Source organism: Poecilia reticulata, chromosome 11 (genome assembly GCF_904066995.2).
Source record: "Poecilia reticulata chromosome 11, P_reticulata-male-v2, whole genome shotgun sequence".
NCBI classification, from domain to species: Eukaryota; Metazoa; Chordata; class Actinopteri; order Cyprinodontiformes; family Poeciliidae; genus Poecilia; species Poecilia reticulata.
In genome coordinates this window covers 29,011,960-29,036,730 of record NC_088840.1, presented here as the reverse complement: position 1 = coordinate 29,036,730, position 24,771 = coordinate 29,011,960, and the positions used below count along the sequence as shown (strand labels likewise).

General features: G+C 48.2%; 1 protein-coding gene across 4 annotated transcripts; it reads left to right on the top strand.

Annotated features, from left to right (window-relative positions):
• The first annotated feature begins 16,988 nt into the window (after nucleotides 1-16,988).
• On the top strand, nucleotides 16,989-22,777 carry mbpa (myelin basic protein a). 4 transcript variants are annotated; one of them, XM_008422959.3, is made up of 7 exons: nucleotides 16,989-17,372; nucleotides 17,737-17,832; nucleotides 18,068-18,094; nucleotides 19,284-19,304; nucleotides 20,725-20,808; nucleotides 20,914-20,937; nucleotides 22,612-22,777. In XM_008422959.3, the coding sequence occupies exons 1-6, from the start codon at nucleotides 17,241-17,243 to the stop codon at nucleotides 20,914-20,916; spliced, it is 363 nt and encodes a 120-aa protein (XP_008421181.2). In that variant the 5' UTR covers nucleotides 16,989-17,240; the 3' UTR covers nucleotides 20,917-20,937; nucleotides 22,612-22,777. The 4 variants fall into 4 exon arrangements, with proteins under 4 accessions (XP_008421181.2, XP_008421179.2, XP_008421180.2 ...); XM_008422957.3 differs by lacking the exon at nucleotides 20,914-20,937; XM_081612324.1 differs by lacking the exon at nucleotides 19,284-19,304 and having other exon boundaries at nucleotides 17,021-17,372.
• The last annotated feature ends 1,994 nt before the right edge of the window (nucleotides 22,778-24,771 follow it).

Genomic DNA, 24,771 nt, shown 5'->3' with positions numbered 1-24,771 from the left:
CCATGATGGCGCCATGATGACGCCATGATGACCCGCCATGATGACCCGCCCACTGGACTTCTGAGCCGCCATGATGACGCCATGATGGCGCCATGATGACGCCATGATGACGCCATGATGACGCCATGATGACCCGCCATGATGACCCGCCCACTGGACTTCTGAGCCGCCATGATGACGCCATGATGACGCCATGATGACGCCATGATGGCGCCATGATGACGCCATGATGACGCCATGATGGCGCCATGATGGCCCGCCAACTGGACTTCTGACCCGCCATGATGACGCCATGATGACGCCATGATGGCGCCATGATGACGCCATGATGGCGCCATGATGGCCCGACCACTGGACTTCTGAGCCGCCATGATGGCGCCATGATGACGCCATGATGACCCGCCCGCTGGACTTCTGAGCCGCCATGATGGCGCCATGATGACACCATGATGACGCCATGATGACGCCATGATGACGCCATGATGACGCCATGATGACCCGCCCACTGGACTTCTGAGCCGCCATGATGACGCCATGATGACGCCATGATGACGCCATGATGGCGCCATGATGATGCCATGATGACGCCATGATGACCCGCCCGCTGGACTTCTGACCCGCCATGATGACGCCATGATGGCGCCATGATGACGCCATGATGACGCCATGATGACCCGCCATGATGACCCGCCCACTGGACTTCTGAGCCGCCATGATGACGCCATGATGGCGCCATGATGACGCCATGATGACGCCATGATGACGCCATGATGACCCGCCATGATGACCCGCCCACTGGACTTCTGAGCCGCCATGATGACGCCATGATGACGCCATGATGACGCCATGATGGCGCCATGATGACGCCATGATGACGCCATGATGACGCCATGATGACGCCATGATGACGCCATGATGGCGCCATGATGACGCCATGATGACGCCATGATGACGCCATGATGACGCCATGATGACGCCATGATGACGCCATGATGACGCCATGATGACGCCATGATGGCGCCATGATGACGCCATGATGACGCCATGATGGCGCCATGATGACGCCATGATGACGCCATGATGGCGCCATGATGACACCATGATGACGCCATGATGACGCCATGATGACGCCATGATGACGCCATGATGGCGCCATGATGACGCCATGATGACGCCATGATGACGCCATGATGGCGCCATGATGACGCCATGATGACGCCATGATGGCGCCATGATGACGCCATGATGACGCCATGATGGCGCCATGATGACACCATGATGACGCCATGATGACGCCATGATGACGCCATGATGACGCCATGATGGCGCCATGATGATGCCATGATGACGCCATGATGACCCGCCCGCTGGACTTCTGACCCGCCATGATGACGCCATGATGGCGCCATGATGACGCCATGATGACGCCATGATGACCCGCCATGATGACCCGCCCACTGGACTTCTGAGCCGCCATGATGACGCCATGATGGCGCCATGATGACGCCATGATGACGCCATGATGACCCGCCCACTGGACTTCTGAGCCGCCATGATGACGCCATGATGACGCCATGATGACGCCATGATGGCGCCATGATGACGCCATGATGACGCCATGATGACGCCATGATGACGCCATGATGACGCCATGATGACGCCATGATGACCCGCCCACTGGACTTCTGAGCCGCCATGATGACGCCATGATGGCGCCATGATGACGCCATGATGACGCCATGATGACCCGCCCACTGGACTTCTGAGCCGCCATGATGACGCCATGATGACGCCATGATGACGCCATGATGGCGCCATGATGACGCCATGATGACGCCATGATGGCGCCATGATGACGCCATGATGACGCCATGATGGCGCCATGATGGCCCGCCAACTGGACTTCTGACCCGCCATGATGACGCCATGATGACGCCATGATGGCGCCATGATGACGCCATGATGACGCCATGATGGCGCCATGATGGCCCGCCAACTGGACTTCTGACCCGCCATGATGACGCCATGATGACGCCATGATGGCGCCATGATGACGCCATGATGGCGCCATGATGGCCCGACCACTGGACTTCTGAGCCGCCATGATGACGCCATGATGACGCCATGATGACGCCATGATGACGCCATGATGGCGCCATGATGGCGCCATGATGACCCGCCCACTGGACTTCTGAGCCGCCATGATGGCGCCATGATGACGCCATGATGACGCCATGATGACGCCATGATGACCCGCCAACTGGACTTCTGACCCGCCATGATGACGCCATGATGACGCCATGATGGCGCCATGATGACGCCATGATGACGCCATGATGGCGCCATGATGACGCCATGATGACGCCATGATGGCGCCATGATGGCCCGCCAACTGGACTTCTGACCCGCCATGATGACGCCATGATGACGCCATGATGACGCCATGATGACGCCATGATGACGCCATGATGACGCCATGATGGCCCGACCACTGGACTTCTGAGCCGCCATGATGGCGCCATGATGACGCCATGATGACCCGCCCGCTGGACTTCTGAGCCGCCATGATGGCGCCATGATGACGCCATGATGACGCCATGATGACGCCATGATGGCGCCATGATGGCGCCATGATGACCCGCCCACTGGACTTCTGAGCCGCCATGATGGCGCCATGATGACGCCATGATGACGCCATGATGACGCCATGATGACGCCATGATGGCGCCATGATGACGCCATGATGACGCCATGATGGCGCCATGATGACGCCATGATGACGCCATGATGGCGCCATGATGGCCCGCCAACTGGACTTCTGACCCGCCATGATGACGCCATGATGACGCCATGATGACGCCATGATGACGCCATGATGACGCCATGATGACGCCATGATGGCCCGACCACTGGACTTCTGAGCCGCCATGATGGCGCCATGATGACGCCATGATGACGCCATGATGACGCCATGATGACGCCATGATGACCCGCCCGCTGGACTTCTGAGCCGCCGTCGGGATTCCTGGTTCTTCCGGACTTTCCTTTAAAAACGGACAGAAATGATCCGCAGTTTTCTGCCATTTTGTCCGAATTGTTTTGGCTGAAAGGGGAAAAAAACTGTAAAATGATGTTTAAATTCAGCTGAATAAATGTTATTAATGTTATATTTACAACAGCTGCTGTACGAAGTGTTTAACCGTTACGAGTGTTTTTAATAATTACTGCGATTTTAGCTTTAAGATCAGCATAAAGTGAGAAAATGTGTGAAATTATAAATAAAGACCAATGTGGGGATAGAAGTTTGTCTGATGGAATCAGGTTTTACTGAACAGGTTTCACGTATTCACAGCGACGGTTGGATGAAAATCATCTGTCAGAGGTTTGTGGTCACATTATAAATAAACGGGGAACCAGAACATGTCTTATAGACGTAAACATGGCCGACAGAGTGTGTCCGTCGGCTGGAACCCAGCGTTTTCACGCTAAAGACTAGCATCGATGCTAAAGTAAGCTACAATGCGCTCAATAGCATGTGGAGAGTCACTGACTGCAGGTAGTGTTACATTTTAGTGTAGAAGCTAAAATGCTAATGTTAGCTTAAATGCTGCCAGTGGGGCGTCATTAGCATGCTACACTGGCTTCCTCCATTCAGTGTGCTAAACAAGGCTAATAAAAAAAACAACTAAAAAGCTCAGTTTAGGGAAAAAAGCTACTGCTAATGTTTGTGCTAATGCTAATGCTTTGCCTTGAGCTGGTGGGGGGCAGTGCACTGCTAATGTTTATGCTAATGCTCTGCGTTGAGCTGGTGGGGGGCAGTGCACTGCTAATGTTTATGCTAATGCTCTGCGTTGAGCTGGTGGGGGGCAGTGCACTGCTAATGTTTATGCTAATGCTCTGCCATGAACTGGTGGGCAGCAGTGCACTGCTAATGTTTATGCTAATGCTCTGCCATGAACTGGTGGGCAGCAGTGCACTGCTAATGTTTATGCTAATGCTAATGCTCTGCCTTGAGCTGGTGGGCAGCAGTGCACTGCTAATGTTTGTGCTAATGCTAATGCTCTGCCTTGAGCTGGTGGGGGGCAGTGCACTGCTAATGTTTATGCTAATGCTCTGCCTTGAGCTGGTGGGTGGCAGTGCACTGCTAATGTTTATGCTAATGCTAATGCTCTGCCTTGAGCTGGTGGGGGGCAGTGCACTGCTAATGTTTATGCTAATGCTCTGCCTTGAGCTGGTGGGCAGCAGTGCACTTCTAATGTTTGTGCTAATGCTAATGCTCTGCCTTGAGCTGGTGGGGGGCAGTGCACTGCTAATGTTTATGCTAATGCTCTGCCTTGAGCTGGTGGGGGGCAGTGCACTGCTAATGTTTATGCTAATGCTCTGCCTTGAGCTGGTGGGGGGCAGTGCACTGCTAATGTTTGTGCTAATGCTAATGCTCTGCCTTCGTGGCACATCGTTACCAGAAAACGGGCTCATCTCTTAGCGACAGATTGTTATTGTTCAAACAAAACAGGATTTTCTCTCTTTTGAATCACCATTTACACCACCGACCACTTAATAAGAGCCATTTGTGTTGAATATGTTCTAAAGCAGATATTAGAATCTGATTTGTGCCTCGTGGCAGTTTACCAGAAAAAAACTCATCTCTAAACACCAAATTAAGAGAAAATGTCTGAATGTAAACAGTTTATGTTATGATTTATAGGTTAATGAAAACGTGGCATTTAGGATTAGAACCGTCTGAAACCAGCAGTCTGCCGCACTTATCAGAATATTCACCAACATCCAGCTCATTTCTAACTTCACTGAAGAAAAATCAACAAACCTCAGTAATTATTGTGTCAACCACGTGTTTCGCCATCTGAGCTTTTTGTTTACGCTACCCAAAACGAGAAAAGGTGAGTCAGAGGTCAGAGGTCAACAGCCAGGCTTCACAGGAGTAAATTCAATGTTAATGTTGTATTTTAACACCTGGAGCCGCCAGCAGGGGGAGCTGTGGGGTTTGCCATCAGTTTCCCACCAACTGGGACTGAAAGCAACAATCTGGGAAAAGAGGATTTATTTTCAAATGTATGTTTTCACCATGTTATTAAAATATCTACAATTATGGTATACAAGCTAAATTATTTTATTCAATTTTCAAGCAAAAAATATTTAAATAGCAGTTTGTAAAATCAATATTTAGCTAGCAAGCTAAACATTTAGCTAAAACTTAAATATTTTTGGCAACTAAATATTTAGATCTGAGCTAAATATTAGGATTACAAACTAAATATTTACCTTGGCAAACATTTAAACAGAAAGTTAAATTTGTGATCCAAACATGTAGCTTGCAAAGAAATTGTTTAGCATAAAAGCTAAATATTTAGTTTCAAGCTAACTATGTAACTTTTTAACTAAATATTTAGCCCACAATCGAAATATTACAATATTTATCCTGCTAGATATTTAATTAGCAAGCTAAGCTAAGCTCCAAGCTAATAATGTAGCTTTCCAGCTAAACTGTCAGCTAGCAAGCTAAAACATTAGTTTATAAACTGCTAGCTGTTAGCTTTTAAATAAATAAATGATTAGCTAATTAAATATTTAGCTCCAAGCTAAACGGAGGGATGGACGGCCGACCTTCCCACCATCCAGGACTTGTACAGGTCAAAGGTCAGCCAACATCTGTGCAGACCCCACATATCCTGGACACAAGCTGTTTAAACTTTTGCCTTAAGGTGGCGCCAAAAGACTTCAGCTTCTGTAAAAACACCTTCCAGAAAAACTTTGATTTCTCAACAGTTCTTATACATTTACAATATTTTTACCATATTTAAGTAAAATCACATCTTTGCTGCGTCAGCAAAGCAAACCGATGAAAATAAATCCAGTGATAATCCAGTTTTCTGTTGGTCTTTGTTCTCTGTTCAGGTTTCCTCTGGTTCTGAAACAGAGACTCTGATATTGTTGAGCTGCAGAACAAACGGCGGCTTTATGCGGCTGATGCTGCCGGTTCCGACCCGCCGCCGCCGCCGCCGCAGCCACCAGCGGGTCGGAACCGGCAGCATCCAACACATTTACATCGAGACGTTTTCCAGCCTGAAGCTGCAAAGATAAAAAAAAACCCACAAAGGTTGAAAACGGCGTCTGGAAGCGACTCGAATGTTTTCCTGTCGGTTACAAATGAGATGATTTTTCCTCTTTTCGTGATTTGAAGTAAAATTTCAGGTTATTTTTTTTATTTCTGGGTCCAGCAGGAATGAATAAAATTGAAAGGAGGAAAAATTATTTTATGTCGGAACCAGAAAACTTTAATACGCGTCATTTATGTTTTATTATTTTAATCTGAAGCACTTTGTGACATTTGGTGACATTCAAAAAAAGCATTAAATTCGTTTCCAGGGTCAAATATCTGCAGTTTGCAGCAAATAAAGTTTAATTGTGCAAAGCGTGAAATGAAACCAGGTCCAAATCTCACTGTGCAGGTAAAGAGTTAAATAACTTCAGTAAGAAAAGTTCATATTGATGAGAAAGTTCTGGTTCCGACAGATTATAACTCACATTTTTCACATTTAATTAGTATTTTTTCCTCAATATTTATTAATTATTCACTCAAAAGCGACGTTTTCAGTCAGGTTAGTCAGAAGCGAACATCGACGCCGCTGCATGCAGGAGTCCTGCAGAACCAGCCGGTTCCGTCTGGACCCGGCGGAACAGAGGGAACCTTTCTGTCTCCCCTCATCGGGCCTCTGGGTGGGCGTCCCGCTCCACGTCGGCATTCCTGCCTGGGATCACGGCGCTCTCTCCCGTGTCCGAGTCCCACATGGCTGCCATTGTTTCCCGGCCCGCAGGGCCCAGCGGGGGGTTCCGGCCCACTCCCTGCGTGCCGCTGCCAGGCCCGTGGGTCGAGTCCTGCAGGGCAAACATGTCTCCGTGGAAACCGGGACGCCGTGTCGCGTCCTCCCACAGGATTCCTGAGCAGCTGGAAAACTCAGCGTCCCGGATCCTTCAGCACGTCGCTGATTTCCAAGATGGCTGAAGGTTTTTAAGACAAATGTTCCAAAAAAATGTCACATTTTCACGACTTGGATTAACTTTCTGTCACATCATCTGTTTGCTGCTGCGACTTTAATCAAGTCTTTGCCGTTAGCCGTTAGCTTCACGGAGAGACGTGAGCCAGTCGTCTTCACGGTTAGCCTCTGCTAATTTGTCCATGTGCTTAGCGTTAGCTTCAATCAACATTTTAGCAGCTTAGCGTTAGCTTCAATCAACATTTTAGCGGCTTAGAGTTAGCTTCAATCAACATTTTAGCGGCTTAGCGTTAGCTTCAATCAACATTTTAGTGGCTTAGCGTTAGCTTCAATCAACATTTTAGTGGCTTAGCGTTGGCTTCAATCAACATTTTAGCGGCTTAGCGTTGGCTTCAATCAACATTTTAGCGGCTTAGCGTTGGCTTCAATCAACATTTTAGCGGTTTAGCGTTAGCTTCAATCAACATTTTAGCGGCTTAGCGTTAGCTTCAATCAACATTTTAGCGGCTTAGCGTTGGCTTCAATCAACATTTTAGCGGCTTAGCGTTGGCTTCAATCAACATTTTAGCGGCTTAGCGTTAGCTTCAATCAACATTTTAGCGGTTTAGTGTTAGCTTCAATCAACATTTTAGCGGTTTAGCGTTAGCTTCAATCAACATTTTAGCGGCTTAGCGTTAGCTTCAATCAACATTTTAGCGGCTTAGCGTTAGCTTCAATCAACATTTTAGCGGTTTAGTGTTAGCTTCAATCAACATTTTAGCGGCTTAGCGTTAGCTTCAATCAACATTTTAGCAGCTTAGCGTTAGCTTCAATCAACATTTTAGCAGCTTAGCGTTAGCTTCAATCAACATTTTAGCAGCTTAGCGTTAGCTTCAATCAACATTTTAGGGGCTTAGCGTTAGCTTCAATCAACATTTTAGCAGCTTAGCGTTAGCTTCAATCAACATTTTAGCAGCTTAGCGTTAGCTTCAATCAACATTTTAGCAGCTTAGCGTTAGCTTCAATCAACATTTTAGCGGCTTAGAGTTAGCTTCAATCAACATTTTAGCGGCTTAGAGTTAGCTTCAATCAACATTTTAGCGGCTTAGCGTTAGCTTCAATCAACATTTTAGTGGCTTAGCGTTAGCTTCAATCAACATTTTAGTGGCTTAGCGTTGGCTTCAATCAACATTTTAGCGGCTTAGCGTTGGCTTCAATCAACATTTTAGCGGCTTAGCGTTGGCTTCAATCAACATTTTAGCGGCTTAGCGTTAGCTTCAATCAACATTTTAGCGGCTTAGCGTTAGCTTCAATCAACATTTTAGTGGCTTAGCGTTGGCTTCAATCAACATTTTAGCGGCTTAGCGTTGGCTTCAATCAACATTTTAGCGGCTTAGCGTTAGCTTCAATCAACATTTTAGCGGTTTAGTGTTAGCTTCAATCAACATTTTAGCGGTTTAGCGTTAGCTTCAATCAACATTTTAGCGGCTTAGCGTTAGCTTCAATCAACATTTTAGCGGCTTAGCGTTAGCTTCAATCAACATTTTAGCGGTTTAGTGTTAGCTTCAATCAACATTTTAGCGGCTTAGCGTTAGCTTCAATCAACATTTTAGCAGCTTAGCGTTAGCTTCAATCAACATTTTAGCAGCTTAGCGTTAGCTTCAATCAACATTTTAGCAGCTTAGCGTTAGCTTCAATCAACATTTTAGGGGCTTAGCGTTAGCTTCAATCAACATTTTAGCAGCTTAGCGTTAGCTTCAATCAACATTTTAGCAGCTTAGCGTTAGCTTCAATCAACATTTTAGCAGCTTAGCGTTAGCTTCAATCAACATTTTAGCAGCTTAGCGTTAGCTTCAATCAACATTTTAGCGGCTGAGCGTTAGCTTCAATCAACATTTTAGCGGTTTAGCGTTAGCTTCAATCAACATTTTAGCGGCTTAGCGTTAGCTACAATCAACATTTTAGCGGCTTAGCGTTAGCTTCAATCAACATTTTAGCGGCTTAGCGTTAGCTTCAATCAACATTTTAGTGGCTTAGCGTTAGCTTCAATCAACATTTTAGCGGCTTAGCGTTAGCTTCAATCAACATTTTAGTGGCTTAGCGTTAGCTTCAATCAACATTTTAGCGGCTTAGCGTTAGCTTCAATCAACATTTTAGTGGCTTAGCGTTAGCTTCAATCAACATTTTAGCGGCTTAGCGTTAGCTTCAATCAACATTTTAGCGGTTTAGTGTTAGCTTCAATCAACATTTTAGCGGTTTAGCGTTAGCTTCAATCAACATTTTAGCGGCTTAGCGTTAGCTTCAATCAACATTTTAGCGGCTTAGCGTTAGCTTCAATCAACATTTTAGCGGTTTAGTGTTAGCTTCAATCAACATTTTAGCGGCTTAGCGTTAGCTTCAATCAACATTTTAGCAGCTTAGCGTTAGCTTCAATCAACATTTTAGCAGCTTAGCGTTAGCTTCAATCAACATTTTAGCAGCTTAGCGTTAGCTTCAATCAACATTTTAGGGGCTTAGCGTTAGCTTCAATCAACATTTTAGCAGCTTAGCGTTAGCTTCAATCAACATTTTAGCAGCTTAGCGTTAGCTTCAATCAACATTTTAGCAGCTTAGCGTTAGCTTCAATCAACATTTTAGCAGCTTAGAGTTAGCTTCAATCAACATTTTAGCGGCTTAGCGTTAGCTTCAATCAACATTTTAGCAGCTTAGAGTTAGCTTCAATCAACATTTTAGCGGCTTAGCGTTAGCTTCAATCAACATTTTAGCGGCTTAGCGTTAGCTTCAATCAACATTTTAGCAGCTTAGCGCTAGCTTCAATCAACATTTTAGCGGCTTAGCGTTAGCTTCAATCAACATTTTAGCGGCTTAGCGTTAGCTTCAATCAACATTTTAGCAGCTTAGCGTTAGCTTCAATCAACATTTTAGCAGCTTAGCGTTAGCTTCAATCAACATTTTAGCAGCTTAGCGTTAGCTTCAATCAACATTTTAGCGGCTTAGCGTTAGCTTCAATCAACATTTTAGCGGCTTAGCGTTAGCTTCAATCAACATTTTAGCGGCTTAGCGTTAGCTTCAATCAACATTTTAGCGGCTTAGCGTTAGCTTCAATCAACATTTTAGCGGCTTAGCGTTAGCTTCAATCAACATTTTAGCAGCTTAGCGTTAGCTTCAATCAACATTTTAGCAGCTTAGCGTTAGCTTCAATCAACATTTTAGCAGCTTAGCGTTAGCTTCAATCAACATTTTAGCGGCTTAGCGTTAGCTTCAATCAACATTTTAGCGGCTTAGCGTTAGCTTCAATCAACATTTTAGCGGCTTAGCGTTAGCTTCAATCAACATTTTAGCGGCTTAGCGTTAGCTTCAATCAACATTTTAGCGGCTTAGCGTTAGCTTCAATCAACATTTTAGCGGCTTAGCGTTAGCTTCAATCAACATTTTAGCGGCTTAGCGTTAGCTTCAATCAACATTTTAGCGGCTTAGCGTTAGCTTCCAGTAATTCTTCTGTGTTTAGCATCGACCTCCTCAAATGTGCATGAGGTTTAGCATTAGCTTCTACATTTCTACACGTTTTAGCAGTTTAGCTTCCACTTACGTGTTGAGCGCCTTAGCGTTAGCGCCTTAGCGTTAGCGCCTTAGCGTTAGCTTCTGCTGTTTAGTGCTTTAGGAAATCTGTACGATGTCTACGGTTAAAACATGCAGGTTATGATTCGACACCAAACACCTTCAGCTAATTTTCCATGACAAATATGGACATTTTGGAAAATTACAATAAATAAAAACAGTAAATGTGATATCTATGGTCCAGTTATGTATAATTTCACACCAAAAGTATTTATTTGTGATAAATATTACAATTTTGTGAGGAAATGGTTTTTCCTGCGACCGTATTGAAGCCGCCAGACGTTTTGGTGTCCAGCATGTTTTCCTTGGATCGTCTTCACCAGGTGAGGTTTTTATACCTGTATGTGAAATACTGGCTCAAGTGGCCAAAGAAACAGGAAGTCCTAGATTACAAAATAAAAGCTCCTGCATGCTCTGGTCGCATAAAAGGAAGAAAAGTGGAAAATGAAGCAGAAGCATTTCAGTGGATCCAGGTTTCAAACTGATGACCTCAGTCTGGACCTGTTGGCGTTTCCAACAGGCGAGAAGGTTTTGCTCTTGTGGAGGCGTCTGGAGGAGCGACAGCATCAGAAACTAACGCCGCCGCCGCCACCGTGAGACGCTTCGCTCTGCAGCGACCAGGAAGCCTGTTGGCGTCACCAGCATGTTGGTGCTAATAAAATTAAGTCACTGTGATTTTTGTGAAGTCAGATTTTTCCTCAATTCTCCAGAAATCGTGTTAAAGCTGATTTAACATCCAGAAATTACGTTTCCCTGTCGGGGAAATTTAATCTCTTCTTCTCTGAAAGTTTCTCTCTGGGGCAAAAACAACAAAGCAGCTAAAACAAAAAGCCATTTGTGTGAAAATATTAATATTCTGCGGCTGCTTGGGTGTTTGAAACTGGGCCTGAAGACCAACAGGAGCCGCTTTGTTCTGGATCAAACAGAACCGGGCCTTTCTGCGCTGCTGGACCAACCAACGGCGCCGCGGGAACAAACACCAGATTCCCTGAAACTCTTTTCTGTTTCACTTGAAGGACAAACATTCAAGAAAAAATGATAAAAATCCTTAAAACTTTTTGTTCCAAAAGGTCAAAATCCAATATGGCCGCCGTTTGAATGAAAAACAAGATTTAGTCAGTATTCTGCTACGTGATGCAGGAAGAAAAGGTTTGAAGATAAACATTGTTGCCATAATAGTGACTGACTGATGATAATGAAGCAAGAACAAAAAGACGACAAAATAAAACTTGGTTAAAGTTTATTTATAGCCGAATGATCTCTGAATTAAAGGAACAGACATCATATAAGCTCAGAAGCTCGTGGCTAACTGGAGCTAGAGGCTAACTGCAACATGTGGCTAACTGCAACATGTGGCTAACTGCAACATGTGGCTAACTGGAGCTAGAGGCTAACTGCAACATGTGGCTAACTGCAACGTGTGGCTAACTGCAACATGTGGCTAACTGGAGCTAGAGGCTAACTGCAACATGTGGCTAACTGCAACATGTGGCTAACTGCAACGTGTGGCTAACTGCAACATGTGGCTAACTGGAGCTAGAGGCTAACTGCAACATGTGGCTAACTGCAACATGTGGCTAACTGGAGCTAGTGGCTAACTGCTACATGTGGCTAACTGCAACGTGTGGCTAACTGCAACGTGTGGCTAACTGCAACATGTGGCTAACTGGAGCTAGTGGCTAACTGCAACATGTGGCTAACTGCAACATGTGGCTAACTGGAGCTAGAGGCTAACTGCAACATGTGGCTAACTGCAACATGTGGCTAACTGGAGCTAGAGGCTAACTGCAACATGTGGCTAACTGCAACATGTGGCTAACTGCAACATGTGGCTAACTGGAGCTAGTGGCTAACTGCAACATGTGGCTAACTGCAACATGTGGCTAACTGCAACATGTGGCTAACTGCAACGTGTGGCTAACTGCAACATGTGGCTAACTGGAGCTAGTGGCTAACTGCAACATGTGGCTAACTGCAACGTGTGGCTAACTGCAACATGTGGCTAACTGGAGCTAGTGGCTAACTGCAACGTGTGGCTAACTGCAACGTGTGGCTAACTGCATCATGTGGCTAACTGGAGTTAGTGGCTAACTGCATCATGTGGCTAACTGGAGCTAGTGGCTAACTGCAACATGTGGCTAACTGGAGCTAGTGGCTAACTGCAACATGTGGCTAACTGCAGCTAGTGGCTAACTGCAGCATGTGGCTAATGGCAATGTGTAGCTAACAGCAGGTAGATAAGAGTAGCATGTAGCTAATGGCAGCTTGTGGCTAATTGAAGTAAGTAGCTAACAGTAACATGTATTTAATGGCAGCATGTGGCTAGGCTAACTGCAGCTAATCCTGTGTAGAGGTAATTAGCTCAACAGAAATCGCACCATTCATGTTTCCAGATGAGCTCATAGCTTCAGCCTCCACCAAGTGTTGCATGATGGGTAAATCATGGTGGGGTCCCATGTCACACTGGAACATTTCCACCTTTGATGACTTAAAACTAAGAACCAAAAGCGGGTTGGAGGCCTGTTGGGGTCACCAGGTCTTCATCTGGGTCCTTCTCGTTTAGCCGCGGCGCATTAGCAGGTTTCGGTCCAGGCCTTCATTTGGGTCCTTCTCGTTTAGCCGCTACGCATTAGCAGGTTTCGGTCCAGGCCTTCATTTGGGTCCTTCTCGTTTAGCCGCGGCGCATTAGCAGCTTTCGGTCCAGGCCTTCATCTGGGTACTTCTCGTTTAGCCGCGGCGCATTAGCAGCTTTCGGTCCAGGCCTTCATCTGGGTCCTTCTCGTTTAGCCGCGGCGCATTAGCAGCTTTCGGTCCAGGCCTTCATCTGGGTACTTCTCGTTTAGCCACGGCGCATTAGCAGCTTTCGGTCCAGGCCTTCATCTGGGTCCTTCTCGTTTAGCCGCGGCGCATTAGCAGCTTTCGGTCCAGGCCTTCATCTGGGTCCTTCTCGTTTAGCCGCGGCGCATTAGCAGGTTTCGGTCCAGGCCTTCATCTGGGTACTTCTCGTTTAGCCGCGGCGCATTAGCAGGTTTCGGTCCAGGCCTTCATCTGGGTACTTCTCGTTTAGCCGCGGCGCATTAGCAGCTTTCGGTCCAGGCCTTCATCTGGGTCCTTCTCGTTTAGTCGCGGCAGCTTTCGGTCCAGGCCTTTATCTGGGTCCGTATCGTTTAGCCGCAGTAGCTTTCGGTCCAGGCCTTCATCTGGGTCCTTCTCGTTTAGCCGCAGTAGCTTTCGGTCCAGGCCTTCATCTGGGTCCTTCTCGTTTAGCCGCGGCGCATTAGCAGCTTTCGGTCCAGGCCTTCATCTGGGTCCTTCTCGTTTAGCCGCGGCGCATTAGCAGCTTTCGGTCCAGGCCTTCATCTGGGTACTTCTCGTTTAGCCGTGGCGCATTAGCAGCTTTCGGTCCAGGCCTTCATCTGGGTCCTTCTCGTTTAGCCGCGGCGCATTAGCAGCTTTCGGTCCAGGCCTTCATCTGGGTACTTCTCGTTTAGCCGCGGCGCATTAGCAGGTTTCGGTCCAGGCCTTCATCTGGGTACTTCTTGTTTAGCCGCGGCGCATTAGCAGCTTTCGGTCCAGGCCTTCATCTGGGTCCTTCTCGTTTAGCCGCAGTAGCTTTCGGTCCAGGCCTTCATCTGGGTCCTTCTCGTTTAGCCGCAGTAGCTTTCGGTCCAGGCCTTCATCTGGGTCCTTCTCGTTTAGCCGCAGTAGCTTTCGGTCCAGGCCTTCATCTGGGTCCTTCTCGTTTAGCCGCGGCGCATTAGCAGCTTTCGGTCCAGGCCTTCATCTGGGTCCTTCTCGTTTAGCCGCGGCGCATTAGCAGGTTTCGGTCCAGGCCTTCATCTGGGTACTTCTCGTTTAGCCGCGGCGCATTAGCAGCTTTCGGTCCAGGCCTTCATCTGGGTCCTTCTCGCTTAGCCGCGGCGCATTAGCAGCTTTCGGTCCAGGCCTTCATCTGGGTCCTTCTCGTTTAGCCGCGGCGCATTAGCAGCTTTCGGTCCAGGCCTTCATCTGGGTCCTTCTCGTTTAGCCGCGGCAGCTTTCGGTCCAGGCCTTTATCTGGGTCCGTATCGTTTAGCCGCAGTAGCTTTCGGTCCAGGCCTTCATCTGGGTCCTTCTCGTTTAGCCGCAGTAGCTTTCGGTCCAGGCTTTCATCTGGGTCCTTCTCGTTTAGCCGCGGCGCATTAGCAGGTTTCGGTCCAGGCCTTCATCTGGGTACTTCTCGTTTAGCCGCGGCGCATTAGCAGCTTTCGGTCCAGGCCTTCATCTGGGTCCTTCTCGCTTAGCCGCGGCGCATTAGCAGCTTTCGGTCCAGGCCTTCATCTGGGTCCTTCTCGTTTAGCCGCGGCGCATTAGCAGCTTTCGGTCCAGGCCTTCATCTGGGTCCTTCTCGTTTAGCCGCGGCGCATTAGCAGCTTTCGGTCCAGGCCTTCATCTGGGTCCTTCTCGTTTAGCCGCGGCGCATTAGCAGCTTTCGGTCCAGGCCTTCATCTGGGTCCTTCTCGTTTAGCTGCGGCAGCTTTCGGTCCAGGCCTTCATCTGGGTCCTTCTCGTTTAGCCGCAGTAGCTTTCGGTCCAGGCCTTCATCTGGGTCCTTCTCGTTTAGCCGCAGTAGCTTTCGGTCCAGGCCTTCATCTGGGTCCTTCTCGTTTAGCCGCGGCGCATTAGCAGCTTTCGGTCCAGGCCTTCATCTGGGTCCTTCTCGTTTAGCCGCGGCGCATTAGCAGCTTTCGGTCCAGGCCTTCATCTGGGTCCTTCTCGTTTAGCCGCGGCGCATTAGCAGCTTTCGGTCCAGGCCTTCATCTGGGTCCTTCTCGTTTAGCCGCGGCGCATTAGCAGGTTTCGGTCCAGGCCTTCATCTGGGTCCGTATCGTTTAGCCGCAGTAGCTTTCGGTCCAGGCCTTCATCTGGGTCCTTCTCGTTTAGCCGCAGTAGCTTTCGGTCCAGGCTTTCATCTGGGTCCTTCTCGTTTAGCCGCGGCGCATTAGCAGGTTTCGGTCCAGGCCTTCATCTGGGTACTTCTCGTTTAGCCGCGGCGCATTAGCAGCTTTCGGTCCAGGCCTTCATCTGGGTCCTTCTCGCTTAGCCGCGGCGCATTAGCAGCTTTCGGTCCAGGCCTTCATCTGGGTCCTTCTCGTTTAGCCGCGGCGCATTAGCAGCTTTCGGTCCAGGCCTTCATCTGGGTCCTTCTCGTTTAGCCGCGGCGCATTAGCAGCTTTCGGTCCAGGCCTTCATCTGGGTCCTTCTCGTTTAGCCGCGGCGCATTAGCAGCTTTCGGTCCAGGCCTTCATCTGGGTCCTTCTCGTTTAGCCGCGGCAGCTTTCGGTCCAGGCCTTTATCTGGGTCCGTATCGTTTAGCCGCAGTAGCTTTCGGTCCAGGCCTTCATCTGGGTCCTTCTCGTTTAGCCGCAGTAGCTTTCGGTCCAGGCTTTCATCTGGGTCCTTCTCGTTTAGCCGCGGCGCATTAGCAGGTTTCGGTCCAGGCCTTCATCTGGGTACTTCTCGTTTAGCCGCGGCGCATTAGCAGCTTTCGGTCCAGGCCTTCATCTGGGTCCTTCTCGCTTAGCCGCGGCGCATTAGCAGCTTTCGGTCCAGGCCTTCATCTGGGTCCTTCTCGTTTAGCCGCGGCGCATTAGCAGCTTTCGGTCCAGGCCTTCATCTGGGTCCTTCTCGTTTAGCCGCGGCGCATTAGCAGCTTTCGGTCCAGGCCTTCATCTGGGTCCTTCTCGTTTAGCCGCGGCGCATTAGCAGCTTTCGGTCCAGGCCTTCATCTGGGTCCTTCTCGTTTAGCTGCGGCAGCTTTCGGTCCAGGCCTTCATCTGGGTCCTTCTCGTTTAGCCGCGGCGCTTTAGCAGCTTTCGGTCCAGGCCTTCATCTGGGTCCTTCTCGTTTAGCTGCGGCAGCTTTCGGTCCAGGCCTTCATCTGGGTCCTTCTCGTTTAGCCGCGGCGCATTAGCAGCTTTCGGTCCAGGCCTTCATCTGGGTCCTTCTCGTTTAGCTGCGGCAGCTTTCGGTCCAGGCCTTCATCTGGGTCCTTCTCGTTTAGCCGCGGCGCTTTAGCAGCTTTCGGTCCAGGCCTTCATCTGGGTCCTTCTCGTTTAGCCGCGGCGCTTTAGCAGCTTTCGGTCCAGGCCTTCATCTGGGTCCTTCTCGTTTAGCCGCGGCGCTTTAGCAGCTTTCGGTCCAGGCCTTCATCTGGGTCCTTCTCGTTTAGCCGCGGCGCTTTAGCAGCTTTTGGTCCAGGCCTTCATCTGGGTCCTTCTCGTTTAGCCAAAGTAGCTTTTGGTCCCGGCCTTCATCTGGGTCCTTCTCGCTTAGCAAAGCGTCTGAGGGCGGCGCAACAATGGCCTCTCAGTGCTCCTTCGCATCGGGTTCAGCCTCAGAGATGACCCTTGTTGTCCTCGGCGGCCGGCTGAGGCAGATGGATGAGGAACAATAGCCCGACCCGTGAGGGCGGCAGCGACTGACACAGAATGTCTGGACCGGAGCCAGAACCAGAACCAGAACCAGCTGTCTCGGCCCGGCCCGCCCCGGCCGCGTCAGACGGGCTGAACACTCCCTGAGGGAGCGGCAGAGCTGGGTGGCGGCAGCGTGGGCGGCGGATCAGAACCAGAACCCTCCGCGGCACATATAATGGCTACAGCCAGCACCTCGGGGCAGAGCAGCTTCGGGCTTGGAAAGAAGAAGAAGAAGAAGAAGAAGAGTCCCGGTCTGATGGATCAGCTCAGCAAACTGTTTGGAGGAGAGAAGAAGAAGAGGAGCAAGGTGAGTCTGGAGCTCTTCCTTCCACTAAACTTTATCATAGAAATCTTCCAGTTTTGGGGGTTTTTTTTGGAAATCAAAGAACTTGTTTGATAATTATTACCTTTAATTTTTGACGTTGGTGCAGTTTTAATTTTAAAAGGTTTTATTTTCAGCACTTAGTTTAGTAATTATAGTTCACGATAAATTAGGTTTTAATTTATAAATCATGATTTTAAACATTTATGCAGCCAATAAAAACGCATGAAACTGATTAAAACATCCTTAGTTTTCTGTAAATACGACCAAGTCGTCTCAGCCTGACTGAGCTCCTCCGACAGGAAGCTCGTCGCTCCACTCTGACCTCTGACCTCTGTCCGACCTCCAGGGCTCGTTCAGGGGTCACCTGGCCGCCTCGCCCCAGCAGCCCTCTGCCCGCCGCCGGGCCAATGAAAACGCCGTGCTGCATTTCTTCAGGAGCCTCGTGAGTCTCGCCGTAAATCACACTCAGCTTCTCTGCTTCCACATCAAAGCTTCGTCCTGATCTGCATCCCAACAGAAACTCCATTTCTGGAAAGTTCCTGCATTTTTTCCCCAGCAGCTCCTGCTTGATTCCTTCACATCCTGCTTACTAAAACTGAAAACGTCCTTCAGAGCTGCTGTGTTTTCTCTGCCCGGGTCAGTCAGTCACGCTGTTGTTGTTGTTGTTTCTCCTGCAGGTTTCCTCCCCGCCTCCTAAATCCACGGTGAGTCTCACTTTTTGTTTCCTCGCATTCAGCTAAAGGGGGAAAGAAACGCTCTGAAGAAGAAGCTCAGCAGTTCTGGCTTCACTGCCATCTGCTGGCAGCTTTAAAGAATGCACCACATGAGTTCTTCATCAAAATGTAAACATTTATGACGCTCCAGAAAGTAGCTTCTGGTGAAAACGCAGCAGGAATTACGGTTGCAGAGCAGATTCAGTTTCTTAACATCACATCACAAGTTTAGTTTGATGAAACAGCAGGCGGCAGAAACGGGGTTGGTCTCTGCAGGAGCCTCAGAGGGCTGGATGGTGGTCATGCCGAGCGAAGAACAGAGGCAGCGGCTGCAGCAGCAGCATGTCGGTGACATGCATGCAGTCAGGCAGCTGTTGGGTTTACTTATCGTTGGTCCCTCCAGGTTTATGCCATCATGGAAATTCATGCAAAATCAACAGATCCTGCATTTTTCCACGAAAATGATCAAAAGGATCAAGTTCAATAATCAGGATTTATTTTCTACATGCTGCCTGAGCCTGAAGTCAAGTAATTATACAAAAATTCACATTTACTGTCACACATAAGACCAGGCAAAACGGTGTCATGGTTTTCCTTCCTGATGGCCCGGTAGGCCCGGTTCTACTGGGACCAGAACGTCTGAGTCCAACCAACCTGTTCCCCTCCTGGCCTGTGGGGGCGCTGCACCAAGAACCACTGAAGGAAACGACACAAAAACCTCTGAAGACGCTGAGAGCAACTTCCTGTTTCACCAGATGGGAACAAGATGGAGGATTTTAGCGGTTGGAGGATTTCTCTTTAGGCTAAAGACCAGGAGCCATTTCTGCTGCTAGCGCTAGGCTAGCATGTTAGCTTTGGTTGGATTTACCCAGAATGCCCTGCTCTGTAGACCACTTCCTGCTTTTGGAGCGGTTTCTGGACCGGTTGGTGTTCACATTCAAACAGAACCAGAGTTCACTTTGACCGAACCCAGACCGAGGTCAGAGGTCAGAGGTCAGAGGTCGGTTAGCGCTCACACCTCACCAACCGGACCGGACTTCCTGGTGTGAATTCAGCCGTAGGATCCAAACATCCAGGGTAACACCTGCTCCGTTTATGTGGCGAGTTGATTTGTCGGCGGTTCTGGTTCCGACCCGGTTCCGTTTCTGACCTCACTGTCTTGTTTCTCTTTCATGTCCAGTGGAGAGAAGTCTTGGGTTTGGTACGTGACCCTGCCTCACTGAGCATGTGCAGTGACCCCCTGATTAAACCCGCCTGTGGAGAACTCGCTAACCTCCGCGCCCCCCCGTTTCCCGCTTTCCGTCCCCCCCTGTCGGCCATCTTTTTTCCGCCCGGCGGGACCTCGTGACTCAGAAACTTCACTCACACACTGATCGATTAACAGACGGTTCTGTTGGGTTTGAGAACAATCCTCTCTCCTCCATCCAGAGCGACTCGCTGCTTCTGGATGAAACCGCTCGGCTCTTTATGACCCGGTAAACACCTCCTCCTCCTCTTCTTCATCCTCTGTGTAACTCCTCCGCCTCCTTTGTGCCAGAAATAACTCGCCCACCCTCCCTCCGTGTCGTTTCATCTCCCAGAGCGATCTGACGGCCGTTTCTCAGCGCTCTGGACTTTTGTCTCATCCCCCATCTTCCCGTTTCTTTCCCTCCTGACGAACGCTGGTGTTTTTCTTCCCCTCGTTATTCTGCTGCAGCGAAAGTTCAAACGCTGCTGCAGCAGAGGCACCAAACATCTGAGCCAGAATATTAAACATTTACATCCTCACACAGAAGAAACCTGGTGCCACTCAGCAGTGGGTGTTGTTTTCTGAAATTCGTTAAATGTAGTCAGAAAGTTCAGCTCAGCGCCTGGAAAATCTACGGAAATGTTGAGCTGCCAGATATTAGAAATGGATTCAGGAACAGCAAAAAAAAAAAAAAAAACTCGTCATAAGAGATAAAACTCAGCTCAGTTTTGGTCTAAAGTGGAAAAGCTTCTTATTAGACATAAAACTCGTCTCAAACTCAATTTGACACGTTTTGAATCTCATTTTAAGAAAGAAATCCTTGTAACTGAAACATGTCGGGCTTCACGCACGTCTTTGGTGTGGAGAACGAACAAACTGAAAACCTGCTGATGGTTTCGCTTTAAAGGGGGCTGCACAGTGGTGCAGTGGGTAGAGCTTGTAGAGAAGGTTCTGGGTTCGATTCCCGGTCTTTCTGCATGGAGTCTCCATGTTCTCCCTGCATGGTGGGTTTTCTCCAGGTACTCCGGTTTCCTCCCACAGTCCAAAAACATGACTGTCAGGTTAATTGGCCTCTCCAGATTGTCCCTAGGTGTGAGTGTGTGTGTGTGTGTGTCTCTGTGTTGCCCTGCGACAGACTGGTGACCTGTCCAGGTGACCCCGCCTCTCACCTGGAACGTTAGCTGGAGAGGCAGCAGCACCTCCTGACCCACTGAGGGACCAGAGTGTTAGAAAATGGACGGATGGTTTCAGTAGCATCCAGTAGCAGCAGCTACTGGATTAGCATTAGCTGCTTCCGTAGATATCCCACTAATGCCCAGAAAGTTTCCGTTTCCTTCTGTTCATGCGATAAGTGGATGAATACGTCAGGTTGTGCTCTCGGCTCTTTCTCCAGGCCTCTGCGTCGCGAACCGAGAGCACGAAGTCGCCGGTCCGGAGGCGCAGAGAGCAAAGCACGCTGTCCAGGATCTTCAACCTGGTGAGCTGCCCGCACGTTTGCCTGCTGTAAAGTTTCTGTTTTCTCCCCGTGAGTCTGGGCTTCAAACCCGCGTCTTCCTGTCTGTTATTCACGCAAACGCATCAGTGACGCCGACGCCGTCCCAGATCAGTGAGTAGCTTCACCAGCAGCTTTAAATCACCACCATCATCACCACCTAACAAGCTGCAGCAGCAGCAGCATCTTACGCTGAAACGCCACGCAGCCATGGGGAAAGAAAGTACACCCCGTTTCATTCAGAAGGTTCTAGAGATCTTCCAGTCCTTCTGGAAGTAAACAATGAAGTAAGTGCACCCTTCCTCGTAGGATTGGATTAAGCGGTTTGTTCCGGATTTGTGCCGACGCAACGTCAGGGTGGAAAACCATCAGCAAGGGCCTCGGACTGGGAGAGGTCGAAGGTCATCCCCAAACCACCCGGATGAGTCCATCACTCTCCGGAGGGGAAGATTATTACAACAATATCTTTAAAAATACAAAACTGTTGAAGAAAAAACATTTTTAAAATGTGAAAAATTAAAAGTATAAATAAAATTAAATGGGAAAAAAAATAATTTACATGAAGACAAACATTCCAAGAAGTGAACATCTCAGCATGAAGCTCAGAGAAACTCTCGGTTAGCCGCTTAGCGGTCAGACACTGAAGGAGGAAGCTTCTTCAGTCCAGAAACAAGATGGCCGCCGGACTGAGGTTAGCAGCAGATGAGACCAGAGAGGAGACAATGGACCAAAACGGAGGAAACACAGCAGACCAGCTGAGAAGCACGGTGGAGGAGGAATGATGGTTTTCCAGGACAGGAAGGACGCAGGTGTCAAACTCCAGACCTGAAACTTTACATGTTTCTCTGCTTCTACAGACCTGATTCAAAAAGCAGATCATCGGCGCTCTGGGGAACTTTCACCTTTTGGTCCAGGTGAGTTGGATCAAGACGGCATCTGAGGGCCTGGAGCGCCTCACCTGGACACACACAGATAAATATGAAGAGGCAGCAGGTCTAACCTGTTGATGTTGATGGTTTAAGGTTCAGAGAAAATAGTTACAGGTATTTTCTCCCAACTGTTCGATTTTAGACCAAAGTGCAACATTTTTCAACCTGTTCCCCTCCTGGCCTGTAGGGGCGCTGCACCACGAACCTCTGAAGGAAACAAAAAGCATCTGGAGTCACTGAGCACAACTTCCTTCTTCACCAAATGGAAACTAAAATGGAGGCGTCAGATTTCAGCAGATTTCTCTGTAGTCTTTGGCTAAAGACCACGAGCCATTCCTCTCGCTAGCGCTAGGCTAGCATGTTTGTTTGGGTTGCATTTACCCAGAATGCCCTGCGTTGTAGTCCAGATTTCTGCTTTAGACCACTTGGCGTTCACATGTGGATTTGAAGCGCATCAGAGTTCACTTCAACCAAACCCAGACCGAGGTTGGTAGGCAGACCAGAGTTCGTGTTTTTGGTTCCATTCACACCTCAGCAAGCGAACCGGGCTTTCTACACAAATGGAAAAGGGGGCGGGGCTTGTACTGCAGCCACTGGTTGGCCAGAGTTGGGTCCAAACTGGGTCATCAGCAGGTCAATAATCCCAAACTCAATGGCCTACTCAAAGCCCAGATCTCAACCTGCCTGAAATGCGACATTTGTTGATAAATATTGGTCCTTTTGGAAAGATTGTGGACTTTCTGATCCCCATGACTGTAGATGCAAATATCCATCATTCATCCGTTTTCAAACAGCTTCTGACATCCGGTCTTTCCGGAGAGAATGACCGTTTTTAACCTTCCTCTCTCCGTCTCTCCAGGGAGAAACCAAGTCCCGTCCACCCCCAAAACGCTGGAGCACCATCTTCTAAGCTCTCCGCCGCCGCCGCCGACCTCCACCGCTTCGATCCGACGGGACCGGAACACCACCAGGAAGGAGAGGCGGACCCCCAGGAGTCAGACCCACAACCTCAACAACCGTTAACCGACTAACGCAGCTGCGCGTCTCCAGACTGCGACACGGATTTTTGTAAAATCTGGAGAAAAGTTGCTTCTAAAGAATGTTTCTGAACCGTCCTGCTTCCCGTCGCCGTCGCTGCGTCTCGTTTCCTGCCTGAGTGACGCGTCGTTGCCGTCGCTGATGTTTAGTTTTAATCAGAACTTTATCCCTCTTCACGCGCCAGTAAGATTTGAAGCAGCTTCATGTTTCTGCGTGGCCCTTTCCACTGCACTGCACTAACTCTTAACCTCGTGATAATCGGTGCGTCCTAACGAAGGTTTTCAGGAGAAGATGGTTCAACCGCAAGTGAGTCAAGAGGTTTCAGACGGAGGGAGGAGATCAGAACTGGAGGGCAGCATGTTGGGTTCAAGTGCTAAATAATCCCATTTGTTTTTCTTAAGTTTCCTCTAACAGAAAAAACACTGTAAATATGCATTTATCCTCCTGGTGTTTACGTGAAACGGCTGTGCATCGTGGCAGAAACTCGTCCCGTCTCGTCTTTAACAAACGGTCAGTAAATGTGGCTTCACTCCAACCGGCCTGTTTGTTGCATACATGGTCAATTATCTTTAAATTATGTGGAAAAAAGTTAACTAGATTATGGAGGAGAGGCAGAGAGCAACACCTGCAGATAGAAAAAATAAATATCCAACCCAGATTAAAACCAGAAACTCTGTGTTTTCATACCAGGAGCTACACCACCCGGTGTCTGCGGTGGTTTAGGTCAGGAATATTGACTTACATCTCAGTAAATCAGAATATTCTGATGAGGCTCGTCTGTCAGCAGGTGTTAAACGTCCTTCATTAAACCCACATTTCTGCACTAAAAGTATTTTTATTGGTCTGATGTGATGTTCTAATCTTAAATGTCATGTTTTCATTCACTATAAGCAGAAAATCGTGAATATTAACAAGAATAAAGGCGTAAAAACATCAGCATGTGTGGAATTTATCCCTCTAATGTGTTTTCTGGTTTATTCAAGAATGAAAGGAAGAAACACAAAGTCCTAATAATGACATGAATACAAACTAAATGCCAATTACAATTTAACGTATAAATTACAACCATTGGTTAGATTAACCAGTTGGTTTGGTGCCTGGGTCGTTTCGGCTAGCTGGCCTTTTGGTTGAACAGCTAGCAGGTTAGCTGGTTAGAGAGTATTTGGTCATTTGGCTTGTTGGATGGTTTTTATGGTCAACGTTCTAAAGACAAAGTAACTTTTGTACCAAACAAATATGTTTGTACCAAGGTTTTGTTGGCCACTAGAGCCAATAAAACCTTTAAAAAAATAAATTTGACTCCCTAATTTAACTCCTTGAAATTGGGCCGCTGTCTCTTTAAGAAGCTCCTGCTCCTTCTGAAGCTCGAAGATCTGCAGGAAAAACAGGAAGAGGAGACGCTCAGAGCTGAACTTTGACCTTTAAAGGTATCATGTGTTTTCCAGGCACATGGTGCCATTGAAGTAACTATGTTACCTTCAGTTGTTATCAAAATGCTGTACATATCAAATATAACTTAAAAGAGATTTGACTTGGTGGCGCAGGGGCAAGGCACAACCCACATATTGAGGACTTGGTGGTCGCAGGTTCGATTCCCGGCCTGGAGACATTTGCCGCATGTCTTCCTTCTCTCTCATGTCCCTCTTTCCTGTCGAACTATTTTCAAATAAAGGCCACTAGAGCCAACAAAACCTTTAAAAAAATAAATTTGACTCCCTAATTTAACTCCTTGAAATTGGGCCGCTGTCTCTTTAAGAAGCTCCTGCTCCTTCTGAAGCTCCGCCTCCAGGAAGTCAGCCCAACATGGCTCCTCTATGAGCAGCTGGTCCTCAGAACAACGGGAAATTTCAAAGCTTACCACTAAACTGACTCTACGGAGGCTGAAGAGTGCCAAACAATATATTATTAAAATGCATCATTAATTTATTAGAACGTGTCACTCTCTATAGATTTTTGATCCATATTTAAATGCTATAATATT

Coding starts and splice junctions, on each gene's coding strand:
- mbpa (XM_008422957.3), top strand. CDS start 17,241: ATGGCTACAGCCAGCACCTCGGGGCAGAGCAGCTTCGGGCTTGGAAAG. Junction 17,373..17,736: donor AGAAGAAGAAGAGGAGCAAG/GTGAGTCTGGAG, acceptor TCCGACCTCCAG/GGCTCGTTCAGGGGTCACCT. Junction 18,095..19,283: donor CCCCGCCTCCTAAATCCACG/GTGAGTCTCACT, acceptor TTTCATGTCCAG/TGGAGAGAAGTCTTGGGTTT.